This window comes from Labrus bergylta, chromosome 1, assembly GCF_963930695.1.
Source record: "Labrus bergylta chromosome 1, fLabBer1.1, whole genome shotgun sequence".
Classification (NCBI taxonomy): domain Eukaryota; kingdom Metazoa; phylum Chordata; class Actinopteri; order Labriformes; family Labridae; genus Labrus; species Labrus bergylta.
The window spans coordinates 36,013,232-36,027,349 of NC_089195.1; the positions used below are offsets into that span (position 1 = coordinate 36,013,232).

General features: G+C 39.8%; 1 protein-coding gene across 14 annotated transcripts in view; it reads right to left on the reverse strand.

The window, feature by feature from the left end:
- The window catches only part of LOC114918953 (NLR family CARD domain-containing protein 3-like), a 107,319-nt gene that overhangs the window by 29,874 nt on the left and 63,327 nt on the right, over positions 1 to 14,118 (reverse strand). The window contains exons 1-3 of one of the 14 annotated variants that reach the window (XM_065960154.1): positions 9,387 to 9,459; positions 6,917 to 7,105; positions 1,849 to 2,060 (exon numbers count right to left, since the gene is read on the reverse strand). The exons of 11 other annotated variants lie outside the window; for them this stretch is intronic. In XM_065960154.1, coding sequence (XP_065816226.1) covers positions 1,849 to 2,060; positions 6,917 to 7,047 — 343 coding nt within the window. In that variant the 5' untranslated portion in view covers positions 7,048 to 7,105; positions 9,387 to 9,459. Of the gene's footprint in view, positions 1 to 1,848; positions 2,061 to 6,916; positions 7,106 to 8,641; positions 8,816 to 9,386; positions 9,460 to 14,118 lie in introns of those variants that run through there. 2 more of the 14 variants (XM_065960166.1, XM_065960146.1) reach the window with 2 other exon arrangements.

Here is a 14,118-nt window from a genome sequence, read left to right on the forward strand (position 1 = left end):
TCATTATTACACATTAAGCACACAACACAAAACATCCGTGTAATAAATGTGTGCTGCTACAAGAGAAATAAAATATACTGAATATAAACTGACAGCAAGAATCAGATAAAATGTAAATGTTTCATTTAACTATATATCAATGAAAATACTAACTGCTTTGTCTTGTTTTTAGACACAATGGCCCTCAATTATCAATCTGGTGTAGAAACCAGCGCAGATTTGGGTGTAGAAATCATCGTACGACAGAGTCCACGTGAGACCTATGAAACGTGCGTATCTGGTTGATCACAGCGTACGCAAGACCGGGTGTTGATAAGTGTGGTGGCTGGAAACGGTCGTCATTTAAATACCACGCCCCTATTTATTCACGGCTCAGCTGTCATCGCCCCCAGAGTTTACGGCATGGAGACACGTAATACGGCAAAGAAGAGAAACGAGATCTGACCTGAGTGACATCATAACAGAGAGAAGTAAAGAGGAATAACATTGTGTTGTCTGGCAGCCTGAAATGTAGGATTAAAGAGCTTCAGAAGAAATGTGCCTGCATGAAATCTCAACAGCGATGGTGTGAATAACCGAACTCCAGCAGAGTTTTTAATATTTAATTTAATTTGATATGTAACCTACATAATCTAGGCTATAATATAATTGTTTTGATACTTTTAGTTTGGGTTAGACCATACGATCGCTACAATGTGGCCTAGTGTTGTGGGTCTTAAAAGAAGCAGCTCCCGGACCGGAGGACGCCAGCCGGACCCCACCTGAAATTATCCCAGATCGTGGCGCGAGTGGCTTCCTTCATCGGTTCAGCTTCAATATCAGGCACAAGTGGTTCAGGCGAACCTGCATCTGTGTCGGATAACGTCAGCTGCACTGGCAGCTCGCCATTTATGAGACTTTAAAAGAGAAGAGAAACCTGAAACGTCCTGCATCACATGAATAAAGTGTTTGATCAAACGCTGTGCAATGTGCACTTCTCATCCGATGAGCCTTCTTTCCAAACACAAGAATTTAACACTTACATTAAAGAAGGTCCTGACTCCGTCTTACAGCCCCCAGATTTCTTTATTGGTTATTATGTCACATGTAGTCTGGCCTCAGGGCGTCTGCTGTGCGCAATTACGCATGTGGCACATCAGCGTATTTATCATTTAAATCTCCGGACGTACCGATTAGTTATGATCTAATGTTAATGTTCTGAATTCCTAAATATTTCATATTTCAGAGGCTAAAAGATGTATTGAGTATCCTCTGGAAGTTTTCTGTCCTTTTAAAGTAACTGTTTTTAGTTTTTCTGTTTTAATTTGTCTCCGTATTTTCTGCAGTGATATTCCTGTGCGCTGAACGTTTAACATGTATTTACTGAAAGCAGCCTCTCTAATCTTTAATCTTTAAAGTAAATCGATTAAACAGACAAAAATTCATCAAATAAAACAGACAACTAAATAAATCACCTGACAGCTCGCACTCCTCAACATTATTTAAAAAGCAATGTACTCTACAGAGATCGTTTGAGGTGGAGCGTAATATAAAATACATTTTAGATATCTTATCTAACAGTAAATCTGTGAACATCTATCTATCCATCTTAACGAGCACTGTTATAGTGTGATCTAATTATTCTCCAACACAGACAGATTCGCTGCACTGCAAGTCCACACTGAGTTGAAAATGTGCGTACACAAACTGAGACCTGGTGTGAGATTTGAGCGTACTCTCCGCTCACGTCCAAATTGATAAGTGCCGAACTTTGCGTGGAAATGACCACAACCCATTTTTCTGCCGTACGTACGTTTGATAAGTGAGGGCCAATGACTTCAGTCTTACTTATTACAGTGCTGGACTTACTGGATATCTGCAGTCCTCGTCTTATTTTAGATCGTTTTCCACACTGGGGACAGGAGGACTCTCCTAATGAAGTAGACTGGTCCCTGTATGAGGTGAGGCACTGTCTACAGAACCAGTGTCCACATCTGGTAGAAACTGGATCTCTTAGGACACACTGACACAAAGCACAGCTGGACAGCTGCTCCTCCACAGAAACAGACCTCTTTGTTATTCTGTGGAGATAAGGGAAATCATCATCATCATCATCTCAGTTTCTCGGAGAGCGTCAGACTATAACAGATTATCAGAAAGATAACGGTCTTATTCCGTCGGACTGTGATCCGGCCTCTTCAGGCACGCATTTCTCTTTTATTCTCTTTTATCCTCTTTAGGAGCTGTGTCATGAGTTAAAAAAATAAATACTGTAAAATCTGAAATATAAGTTGCACTGGTATAAGACGCGCTGTGTTTTTGAAGGTCTCTCAGAGAGAAAATAAAGTTCACACTGTCTTCCTGCGTGACAGTTTTTATTGTGTTCAAGTCCAAAACCTGCAGTTACTGTTCAGCTCTGTCTCCCTTTTAGTCTGTTTTCTCTTTGTGGAGTCTGCTCTCCTACCAGCTACAGTACGGTAGTCGAGCTCTCAGCCTGCAGGGAAAGTTGTGAAGCAGAGACTCCTAGCTTGTGATCTCTCTGCCCGACTCCGCTTGTTTCTCTTTAACTTTAATAAAGGACTCTTTCAATCAAAAGAGCGTTCAACAAGGTTTATTTATGGAACAATATCCTACAGTTTTCTGTAAATTCATTATTATGACCTCTTGAGGGAAAAGTTTTGAAAAAGTAGCGCAGCCAGACTGGTCTGTGTCGCTGTCTTTCCCAGAACAGCGTGCACTCAGCTCTTAATACACTGAGGGCCTGATTTACTAAAGTCCCAAGTAAAGAGAACTAAACTGTGTGTTCACTCCAAAAAATTGCTCGTTTGCTGAGTGTGAGTTTTTCGGGTGATCAACTAAGAAAATTTGCGTGAATGACACCAGGTGCAAACCTTGTGGAGGCGGTACTATTTAAGTTGGGTTTTTGTGTGTTCTACTGGTTTACGTCACGGAGAGTTTGGACGGAAAGCAGGACGACAGCAAGCACAAAATAGGTCTCAGTGGAAGAGGTAAATGAACGTACAGTATTTTTGAGTTCTAGCAGACAAAACTGAATATTTACAAAAAGAAAATTTGGCTTATTAGAAAACCTCTGCATTAAACAGGGCCTCTGTTTTCTTCATCTTTTGAAGATGAATTGTCATACATTGTGCAGGAGGTGTGAGCTGTGTCCTCTGTGGCGCTCAGGCGCGACACTCAGAACATTGTTGAGCAGCAGACAGCTGGCCAGCGCTGTGTCTGATCGGACATAAAGGCTCTGGAAAGAGGTATCGAAGACGGGGGTACAAGCAGTGGTGAGGTTCCCCCATCCAAGCGTAGCAGCAGCGGGCTGTAGAGGGAGCAGACGAGCGCACTATGGAGAGGAGCGCACGAGCTGGGGGAGAGACGCACAGACCGAGAAAAAGGAAATCCCAAGTTTAAAGGGTAACTAAACCTCATATTTTCAGCTGTAGTGCTCTACCCTGGAATTTAAAAAAATGCATTTAGAATGTCAATGTATTAGGCATGCAACAATTCTCAATAAATATTGAACCTTTCTGTACGACATCCACGGTTCAACACTGACTTTAACTTTAAACTGAACGGTTTGGCATTTAACTAGTTTCCGTGCATTGTATTTCTCTCTAAATTGGCTCTGTCTGTGTGTGTCTGTGTGTGCCTGTGAGTCAGCGCGCAGGGATGAGGAAACCAGACTTGGCCCACGTGGGGTCTAACAGTGTGGGCTCAACAGAGTGTAGCTGACGGACTCAGAGCGTAGAGGGAGCAAGGAGGAGCAGTTCATGAAAACAGACACTTTTTTAGAACTTTATCTATTGTGAACGTACAAAAGTAGGAACATAGATTAAATATATGAACCCCAAAAAGGGCAGAATATGGACTCTTTAATAGCCAATCACCACACGCTAAAGTTTTGGTGACGCTGACAACAACATTACTTTTAGCATGGCGAGGAGCAGCGAGGAGTAGCGAGGAGCAGGGAGGAGCAGAGAGGAGCAGGTGGGCCGGGCTGCCTGAAGGGCCGGTACAGTGACAGTCTATAGATCATACAGGCTGCAGTCATTGCTCAAGTAGCGTCTCACTACAGACCAGTTTCTGATAGTGTGGAGCACTAAACATGTAGAGCGCAGTGTTTCCCACTCGTCCAGGTATATTAACCACCACAAACGGCCTTTTTCTGAAAGCCTCTCTCCCTCATTATGTCAAAAACATGCATTAAAAGATAACTGTGGGTCCGCGAACGTGAGAGGGAGAGAGAGAGAGAGAGCTATACGGGTGAGCGAGAGTCGGGGAACGTGCCATTACGCATATAAGTGGACGGACAAGAAAGAAAAAGTGAAATTGATCATGTGCTCTACAGTTTCCATGTTAACCAGTGAAGTATGTGAACTACATGGCAGGCTGCTGTCTGTTAACTAACTGATGTCTGTCAACATCAACTGAGTGCTCCTCTGTCTGCACATCACCCTCACTGCTCTTATTAAAAACTCTAAACTGCTCATAAACCGTCTGAACCTTCAGTGTGACGTTTGATGTCTTTTGAAATGTTCTTAAATGGTTTGATCTGCTGTTAATACTCCAAATATTTACAATACTGAACATTACAAGAATAAGAGAGGAGCCATAATCGTAACTAAAAGAGAAATATGACAGTGTGCCACCAATGCACTTTTTTGTTGACATTCATTGAGCTAATTGTAGTTTACTTCATGTTCAAATCTAATCTGACTTTGCAATAGGCTGAAAGGAGAGCACCTGAATTTGTTTTGCTTCAAAGTCAAATAAATAGTTTTAAAATGAAAAAAGTAGCTCTCTTTCTAAATCCCTTGATGTTCTGTAAAATGTGCCTAAAACACTGGAAACATTTTAACGGCCCGGCCCGTCAGAACCGAACCGTGAACCGTGACCAATAAACCGAGGTACGTATTGAACCGTGGGCTGACCGTATTGTTGCATCCCTACAATGTATCAACTTGGAGAGGGAGGGGGGCAGGGGGGTAAACTCGCCCACTCACTTCTTGGCGCCGTTATCAGCCGCAACATGATACAATGTTTGCCCCACACACACAAATAAAAACAGTAGTGGTAGGTTTAGCTAGGTTATTTAGCCATGAGCGACGACTCCGTAAGCAGCAATGGCACGTGTGCCACAGAAATGTCATTTGAAGTCAAAGACTTCTCTCCTCCAGAGTCTCCTGTAGACTCTCAAATAGAGCACGAACACGGACTTCCAGATCCGTATCGTATTGACCCGTTAGTAGGGGCAGCGAGAGCAGAGACAGCTGATGACGAGGACGGTGAGGTGCAGGAGAGGATGGGGGACATTTCTGAATGGTACACGAGGCCCCCTGGAGGATTTATGGCTTTTACATTTTAGACAAATAACCCCTGTTATACGAGCAGAGTATGTCTGTCTGTGAACGGCTCAGTGCGCATGTGTGTGGGTGGGGGGGGCGAGTGAGGAGAGAGAGAGAACGAGGAGAGGCACGTTATGATGCCGGGGACCGGAGCAGAATAAGCAGGAGAAATCAGAGTCACGAGGCTTTAATAGGTTTGGTGACGTAGTAATTCACTCCTACGTAGTACTGTACTCCACACAGCCGTTAGAGTTTTTCAAACAGAAGGGCAGACACTCTGCACATTTCTAACACAATATTTAGAATTTCAATACTTTGTACTCAAATGTGGAGATTGGGACTTGGATTGATCCATAACACTACTTAATACTCAGATACAGAGGTTTAGAGCTGAACAAAGTGGTTTTAGGGTTTAGTTACTCTTTAAAATAAAATGTTGGTGAGAAGAGGGAAACAGGAAGAAATAAACATCAATGTTGAAATTCTTCAGAATGCAGAAGCTGTGAATGTTCAGTTTTGTTTAAATAGGCAACAATATAGTTTAATCATGGTGTTTCCTGCTGTCATTCCAAACATATTAACATGTGTGGAGAATAACGTGATCTGTATGCCTTCTTTGATTGAGCCTATGTCTCCTCCTAACTTCAATAACAGCAGCCTGTTGTGTGTAACACTGGTCTCCTGGGTTAGCACCTTCTTTTCAAAGGTGTTCAATTCAGACACCGTCACAATCACCTCAGTTTTTGTCTGCTTGGTAAATCACAATGCGTGTACTAACTTAACTTGTTTGCATTTTCTCCTTTCTAGGGCAGAAACGCCCCATATTGAATATTCATTAAGTCAAACGTACTAAATGGACAATGCGTGTTTTGTTCATATGAAAGATTCAATCCTCACTGCGCACCGTTAGTAGATCAGTTAACACATTTTTTGCTGGTGGTATCAAGTTTGCACACGTTTTAAGACACGCAAACCTTTAGTAAATCAGGCCCAATGAATGGGGATGGTTTTTTAATCACGTCTGGTCGCACCCAGTGATGGTGACTTCTGCACCCGCGGTAATGATGGCTCATGTGTCAACACTTTATACTGGTATATTAGTTGCACCTTTGTATAAGACCCAGCCAACTTTTAAGATGAAAAAAAACAGGTATTAAAAGTGCATCTTACACCGGATGTTACGGTACTTCAGTAAAAAAAAAAAAGATCTCATTGTGTAGTCATGTTAAAAAAATTAAAAAAGACAAACAAAGAGTGGACACAACAGAAAAAATGATTGAAAGAAAACGATCACAGCAGATCTCACTAAACTTCAGGATCAGTTTAAAAGACTTCTTCCTGCAGAATCACAGAGAAGACGACTAGATACACAACCAAAGAGTCAATACTGAAATCATATTATCTTATCTATAAACATATAATACATATATATAATCCTTAGTATGTTGTTATGAGTTCAGTGACTTTCTCTGTATGATCACTGTGTGCAGGTTGATGATTAAAAACAAGAAAATCAACACATTATGGTGTTCAGGACTCTTCTTTTAGCTGGACAGTTTGGTGATTAAAAAAAGTTCTCTTACTGTGGATCTGAGGGTCCTGGTTCATTACTGAAGTTTAGAGGACGATCTTTAGACAGGTCACTCTTCATAGAGAGACGGCTGGACAGAGGAGACTCTGCTCTGTCCTCCTCTTTGCCCCCTCCATTACCCATCTTCTGATCTCCAGATTGATCAGAGGACAATAAAAGACGTTCATGCAGGTAAAACAACCTGAGGACAAAATAACAAACAGGTGAGACACAAGCAGGAAAAATGTGAAAGACGGAGATGGTCAAGTGTCCACATCTCATTACCTGATGTGATCCTTCATTTGATTTTCTCTTCCTTCCTGTCTGCCTAAGTACCTGATGCAGCACCTCAGTTTGTTTTGATCCTAACATGATTTGTCCGTCTGATCTGCCCTGAATAATGCCAATAACAAGACATTGAGTCTTAAACTTTAAACATTAAACTAACATGTTAGTGTTTAACAGCAACCATGACCTTTAGGACATTTGTACAACTAGAAGTGTATAAAACAGGGTTGGAAATCAGCACTCGTCACATACGGGTGTCTTTTTGCAGTGGCGGGTGAATTTGCTCAACCTACCGACCACAGTGGCAGAGCGAGGGTCACAATGGTGCTCTATATGCTGGAATGGCTTTGCTTGGTGTAACATGATTAACAGAGCACAGACTAGCATCTCTTTAACAGCGGGTCAACCAGCTTCAGGTGTGTTTAAACTGACGCCTCGCTGTCTCAAGTCCAACATGATAAAAAGAAGAGCGCTGTGGCGTTGATTTGGGCTCAAAGGAGCAGCTGTAAATACTATAACTTCAGACATTTGTCTTGGGCTCAAAGTGCTGCACACATTCAGCGGCCTCACAGTAGAATCCATAAAAACAATAGAAAAACACATCGACATGTCAACAGAAAAGTACAGACCCATGTATAAAACACAACATATATTGCACATTACCCATATAGAGAAAAAGATATCAAAATATAAAAGCATGTAAGAACATCATGACGCCATGATGTTTCTGCTGTAAATGTCCAATGATGAAATGGTGAAACAGACAGTGGCTTATCTTAGAATTTATTGGGCCGAGGTCAGACAACAGCAACAGAACACAAATGGCTGACAAACTTTTCATGTTAACGGTCCTGTTATATTCTGTTAGCTGGTACAGCCTACAAATTCTTTTACCATTTGGGAAGACTTCTAAAAGGCTAGAGAGGTGACATTACCTTCACTTGAAACTGTCAGATATCTACATTCAAGTCATTTAAGCTCACAACATACACTCGGCTCCTCTCCAAAAATAGATCTGCTGCTATGAGAGTCTTACACAAACTGTTACATCCACACAGACCTAAACCAATGACCCTTAGATGGTCGACAGATTTAAAATGATATATCCACTAAATGATTCAAGTGAATGATTATGTGAAAATAAATACTAACAGGCACAACCCGTACAGCAGGCTTAGATTTAAAGTGAACAGAGATTACAGTACCACGCTGACATCCAGCTGAAATACAAAACTAATGTAGTTCAGCTTCCTGGGCGGTGGTCCTTACTGTGGTCCTTTTATGTCTTTATTGGAGATTCAGAAAGCAGGTAGAGAGAGAGTGGGGAATGAGATGTGGGAAAGAACCTCAGGTTTGATTAATTGGGCGTGCGCAGTGACCACTTGGATACCAGCGCCCCCTGAAGTGATCCTTAATGTGACTCTGCCTCTCTTCCCGTCTCCTTTAGTACCTGATCCAACTCATCAGTGCAGCTTGTTTGTATCTTCATCTTATTTGTCCGTCTGATGTGACTCCCTGCTTGGTATTTGACCCTGGTCTAGTTTTAGGATTTAATATAAATGTCTTTCAATTATCCTTCCTGTGTCTCTTCAATCCTGCACTGAATAATGACAATAACAAGGTCTTGAACCTCAAGCATTAAAGCAATATGTTAATATTTAACAGAAATCATGACCTTTGGACCAACAGTTTTATATCTAGAGGGATATAAAACAAAGTTCTTCATGCCTGTAGGGATCAAACCACGTCATAAAACCGACCTTTGCTCAGATAGATGTTTTATTGAGGCTGTATTTAGTGATTACATTTTATTAGGATGCATTATTTTTTAATGTCTACTTTGAGGAAGTGGAGAATATCTAGCTTATAAAATTAAATACTGTGGAACATAAGCACTGTCGTCCTCAGGACTTTATTTAATCTGAGAGAAAACCAGTAACGCTGACTGCTAGTTTAGACCGCAGGAGTCATGACAAACATCTCTGATTAAGGACGATTTAGATTTTTAGCTACACAACTTTTACTTGACTTTACTTTTCAAACAAAAGCTGAGAAACAACAAGTACTCCACATTCACAGAGCTGATCCCGTACTGTATCTGATCCGTTTCCTTTGCTTTTCTATTCAAAGTGTATTACTCAATATTAACCTGAGGTTTTAACAGTAAAGTCATAATAATGTTGAATTAAACTCACCCTGTCTCAGATCTTTGTCCTTCTGCTCTGTCCACTCAAAATGGAGTCTTAGCTCCGACTGACAGAAACTTTCAGTTTTATTGTTTTATTGGAAACCCATATCAGCTCAGAGTTTCTCCTCCCCTTGTTACTAGAAATGAAATGAATGGTTAACCATCATCAGTTCAGGTTTCTTCATGACCTCTCTGCTGAGCTCACAGTAAAATGCATTAATTCAAACTAACTAGGTTGAGATAGTCAGTCAGAAAACTTCAAAAAGTAAGCTGGGATCACCTCCCTTCAGCAATGTTGTGGATGTCAGACGTGTGGAGAAACAGTTCCCAGATGATCCATGATCTGTTCAGATCACCCCGCATGGTACCGGGCAACATGTGATCCATGGATCAGAGGAAAATGTATCTTCATGGTGTAAAATAAATACACTGGCGTTATATCCCAATTCAATATCTGAGTGAAAAGAAGTCAGTGTTAAAGTTGTTCAGGTGGGCACAAACAGGAAGTCATTTCAGTCTTTTAAAATACATTTTATGTATGTTTTATTTCAGACAGAAACAGGTCATAACGTGTCAATATTTCATTGTGAAAGATCACTTTTTAATTGTCTATTAGATGTTAGAAACATTAAAAGAAGAATAGTAGAAGTTGATCTGAGTGATAGGGCTGGGCCTCAAATCAACATCACGATTAATTGAACAGTTTACCTTGATTATGATTCATGAAAGATTATTTTGTTATTGTTTTTTGCCCTCATAGTTCACTGACATATGCTCAACTGTTTATCTGCTCTTTTTTCTTTATTATAATATTTATATATATTTATATTTTATTATAAATATATAATTGATTAAAATGTTTTGGATAACGAGTGAATCAATTGACGTGAGGATGTTAATGTTACCTAAACAGTTTTATGAAAGTAGTCAGCCTAGATGTCATTTTTTTTTGAATGCCCTGTCTTGAATAGGCCACTCCCCCTCTAACAACAACCAGTGAGCGCTGTATGTTAGAGGTGGGAATCACTAGAGTCCCCACAATACGATATTATCCCGATACTTGAGACACGATACGATTCTATTGCGATTTTAAACATTTTTCGATATGCTGAGAATTGCGATACAATATATTTTGAACTGCATATTATATCCACTACACTAAACTAAATCAAGAATCGTTTTGTCAAATAAGATAAAATTCTCAGTCTGTTCATCTCACTTCAGTCTTTTTATTTGTATTTCAGTCTAATTGAACTTTAACATGAATTCTTAACAATACAACTTGTTCAAAAATAATTGTGAAACCCCTTCAACAGTTAAAAAATAAAAAAGCATAAATAAAACATCATATTAAAAATATGAATACTTGGCTGCCATGAGACTATATAATATCGCCACATAAAATATCGCGATACAATACTGTATTGATTTTTTACCCGACCTTTACTATTTAATATGTTGTGTGGCGTCGCACACACTGGCTGTCCACACTGCATCCGTTTACTATTTCACTATTTGCTCTGTAAATTTCAGTTTCCCCCTGCAAACAGTTTGACATCTATACTTTTGTATTAAAGGTGGACACGTGGATGTGTGGTGCTTTGTATTGACGAGCAACACAGCACACAGAGGACCGTCGATAAACGGCTCACAGTGAGCCGAAAAAAAGTTTATCCGGTGTTGTTGACACAAGTCAAAGCAGAACATTTAAATCACAGATGTGGATATTATTAATACATCGCTATCTCCACTTTGTACAACAAGCTGAAGAAACAAAGAAACATCACATTTGGGCGGCAGTAACTCATCCGTAGGGACTTGGGTTGGGAACCAGAGGGTTGCCGGTTCAAGTCCCGGTGTGGACCAAATCTCAAAGTTGGTCTGGTAGCTGGAGAGGTGCCAGGGCACTGCCAAGGTGCTCTTGAGCAAGGCACCAAACCCCCAACTGCTCTGGTGCACTCTCTGCTTAGCAGCTTGTAGCAGCCCCACTCTGACATCTCTCCACCATTGCATGTCCACAGGTCCTGTTTGTGCATGCGTGTGATTCATGTGTGTGAGAAGCATGTCCCTAAAAATAACAAATTTCCCTCAAGGATTAATAAAGTTTATCAAAATACAATCAAAAAATAAAAATAAGGGTCAGTGATAAATAAGGGTTGTTCAGATGACCAATTCAAAAATCTTTTAAAAACACACTTTGAAAGCATGCATCAGGTTCATTAAAATGTGAGATTTGTATTCATGTTGGTTTTGTGTTTTTTAAAATGACATTCACACCATTTTGTTCAAAAGGTAAGACAGAATGGACATAAAAATGTCAAGTGGTGTAACCACTGAAAAATTAAGAATATTGAATATTTTATACATCTAGAGTATGTGAGTGTAAGTGTACTCATGATTGTAATTACTTCATTTTAAAATAGCACAAGAAATTAGATTTTATTAGGATTATCCCTAAATTTACAAGTTATGCCCTTTTTCAATACTGAGCGGGACACAGAGCTGAAAACACTTTTTCTGTTTTCTCATTAATTTTTGGCAAATTATGTAAAAAATTTTTAAAAAAAAACATGTTATTTCACTGCAATAGAGGACTACTTTTATTCCACTTTAATTGTCCTGTATTTTATTATATGTTTATGAGAAATACTGGTTACACCAATTGACTCAAACCAGTTACACCAACTGACCATGCTGCTTCTACCATTGTTTCTTGAAGAAATTGTTGTTAGCTTCCTCCATTTTATGTTTGCTCCACCTTCCAAAGTGCACAGAATACCAGTGCAAACCTGTAGTGTGCACATTTGCCTTAAACACAGAATGGCATAGAACTGAAGTGAATAGATCGGCCTTTTGGATGGGTCTCATAGATCGGCAGATTCTTACTGATAAATATTTTATCTTCTGTTCCCAATAGCTGTTTACAACCACACATACATTGCACGCATTAGACTAAACGTGTTCCTGTATTCTCTCACGGAAAAGCTTGAAATGTAAAGTTGTTTTGTTTCTTTGTTCCTTCTTGATTTCTGTCGATCCTTCTAGTGATGTGTCGGTCATGAAGGATTCGTTTAAAACGAATCATCTGGGTGAACGAACTGAACTGAATCACTTACTGAGAAGAGTCGTTCATTTCTCAACTCTCTCTCCAGACCGTAAGAGTCTCTCAAAGCCCGCCCTCCCTCTCCTCTCATGTCAGTGATACCTACTGACTGAACCAATAGGAGGAGTCGGTCAGGAGCTCTGTGTCACTAAAGCCCGCCCTCCCTCTCCTCTCATGTCAGTGATACGTACTGACTGAACCAATAGGAGGAGTCGGTCAGGAGCTCTGTGTCACTAAAGCCCGCCCCTACTTCTCCCTCTCATGTCTCCAAAATTGAGGAAGTAGAAAATATATTATTGAACATTTAATGTTTGTGTTTTTTATATCTGCTGTCAGTTTACAAACGGCTTTTATATCCAACTTAATTTAACTCAGCTGACTGTTTTAACATCCACTAACCATCGTGTTTCAGTCAGTACAGTGTGTGTGTGTGTGTGTGTGTGTGTGTGTGTGTGTGTGTGTGTGTGTGTGTGTGTGTGTGTGTGTGTGTGTGTGTGTGTGTGTGTGTGTGTGTGACTGAGGCTGGTGACTCACTGTCTCGCTTGTTCACGTTCAGTGTTTCGTTCACTGACTGAAGCTCCGACACGAATCACTCACTGACTGAGAGAGACTCAGAAAGTAACCTAAGCCCATTATTAGTTTTTTATATTATTAGATTTAAATATTATTAGTTTTTATATCATTTTTTTGCCCTGCGTATATAATTTAAAATATAACTGTTCTGGTATAGAATATATTCGTTGCCATGCATCTTTTCTGCTGACATGTAGCCTATATTAAGTTAAATTAATTGTCATTCATGATAATGTTTGCAAACTGAAAGCTGCTTTAACAGGCACATACTTTTTCACGACACCCAGCCTAATTGTTATTCAAATATTTAGTGCCGTGCTATTTGTAGTTATTTATAAGAAATATTAGTTATTACCATTTTATTTATGTTTGTTTAGAAGTATTTTTATTTTTAAAATAAATAAATTCTGTTAAATATAAAGATGTATGCCAGTTTTCTTGAAGTCTATGAATATTGTCTTTGGTGGTCAAACTGGCTGCAATTTAAGGGGCCACCGCAGAAATCATGCCTATGGCACCAAAATGGTTAGGGCCGGCTCTGTGACAGACTTTGGAGGATTAAGGGAAGTTTAATGAATTGAATACATGCATATATCTGTGAATATATGAAGGATAGGAAGAAGATGAGGGTGTGTGAAGGAGATCCAGCAGAAGTTCAAACTCCTCACTGAAATTCCTCTCTGACAAATCAAAGTATTCCAGTAAAGTCAAAGTAGGCCTATCTGTACTGAAGCTCCATGAAGGAGACTAATCAGACCTTTAAAGACTTTAACACTAACATGTGATCCATGTCACAGCTGTTTTATAGAAATATGATTATTATCTTTGCATGAACTTTCAGATTTCAACTCCATCACCGCCAACACCAGAACATTTGGAACAATCAGCAGAATCCAAACATTTGTACTCTTGTTTCAAATTATCCAATTTGTTTTTTATTGATCTTATCTGTAAGTTTTATTTCCCAACAGCAAGACTTAAATGTTTGGTAAACCTCTCGGGGGCTCAACGTCAAAACTGAGAAACATCCTGTTTAGTTGGTCAATCTATGTCATATTTACTT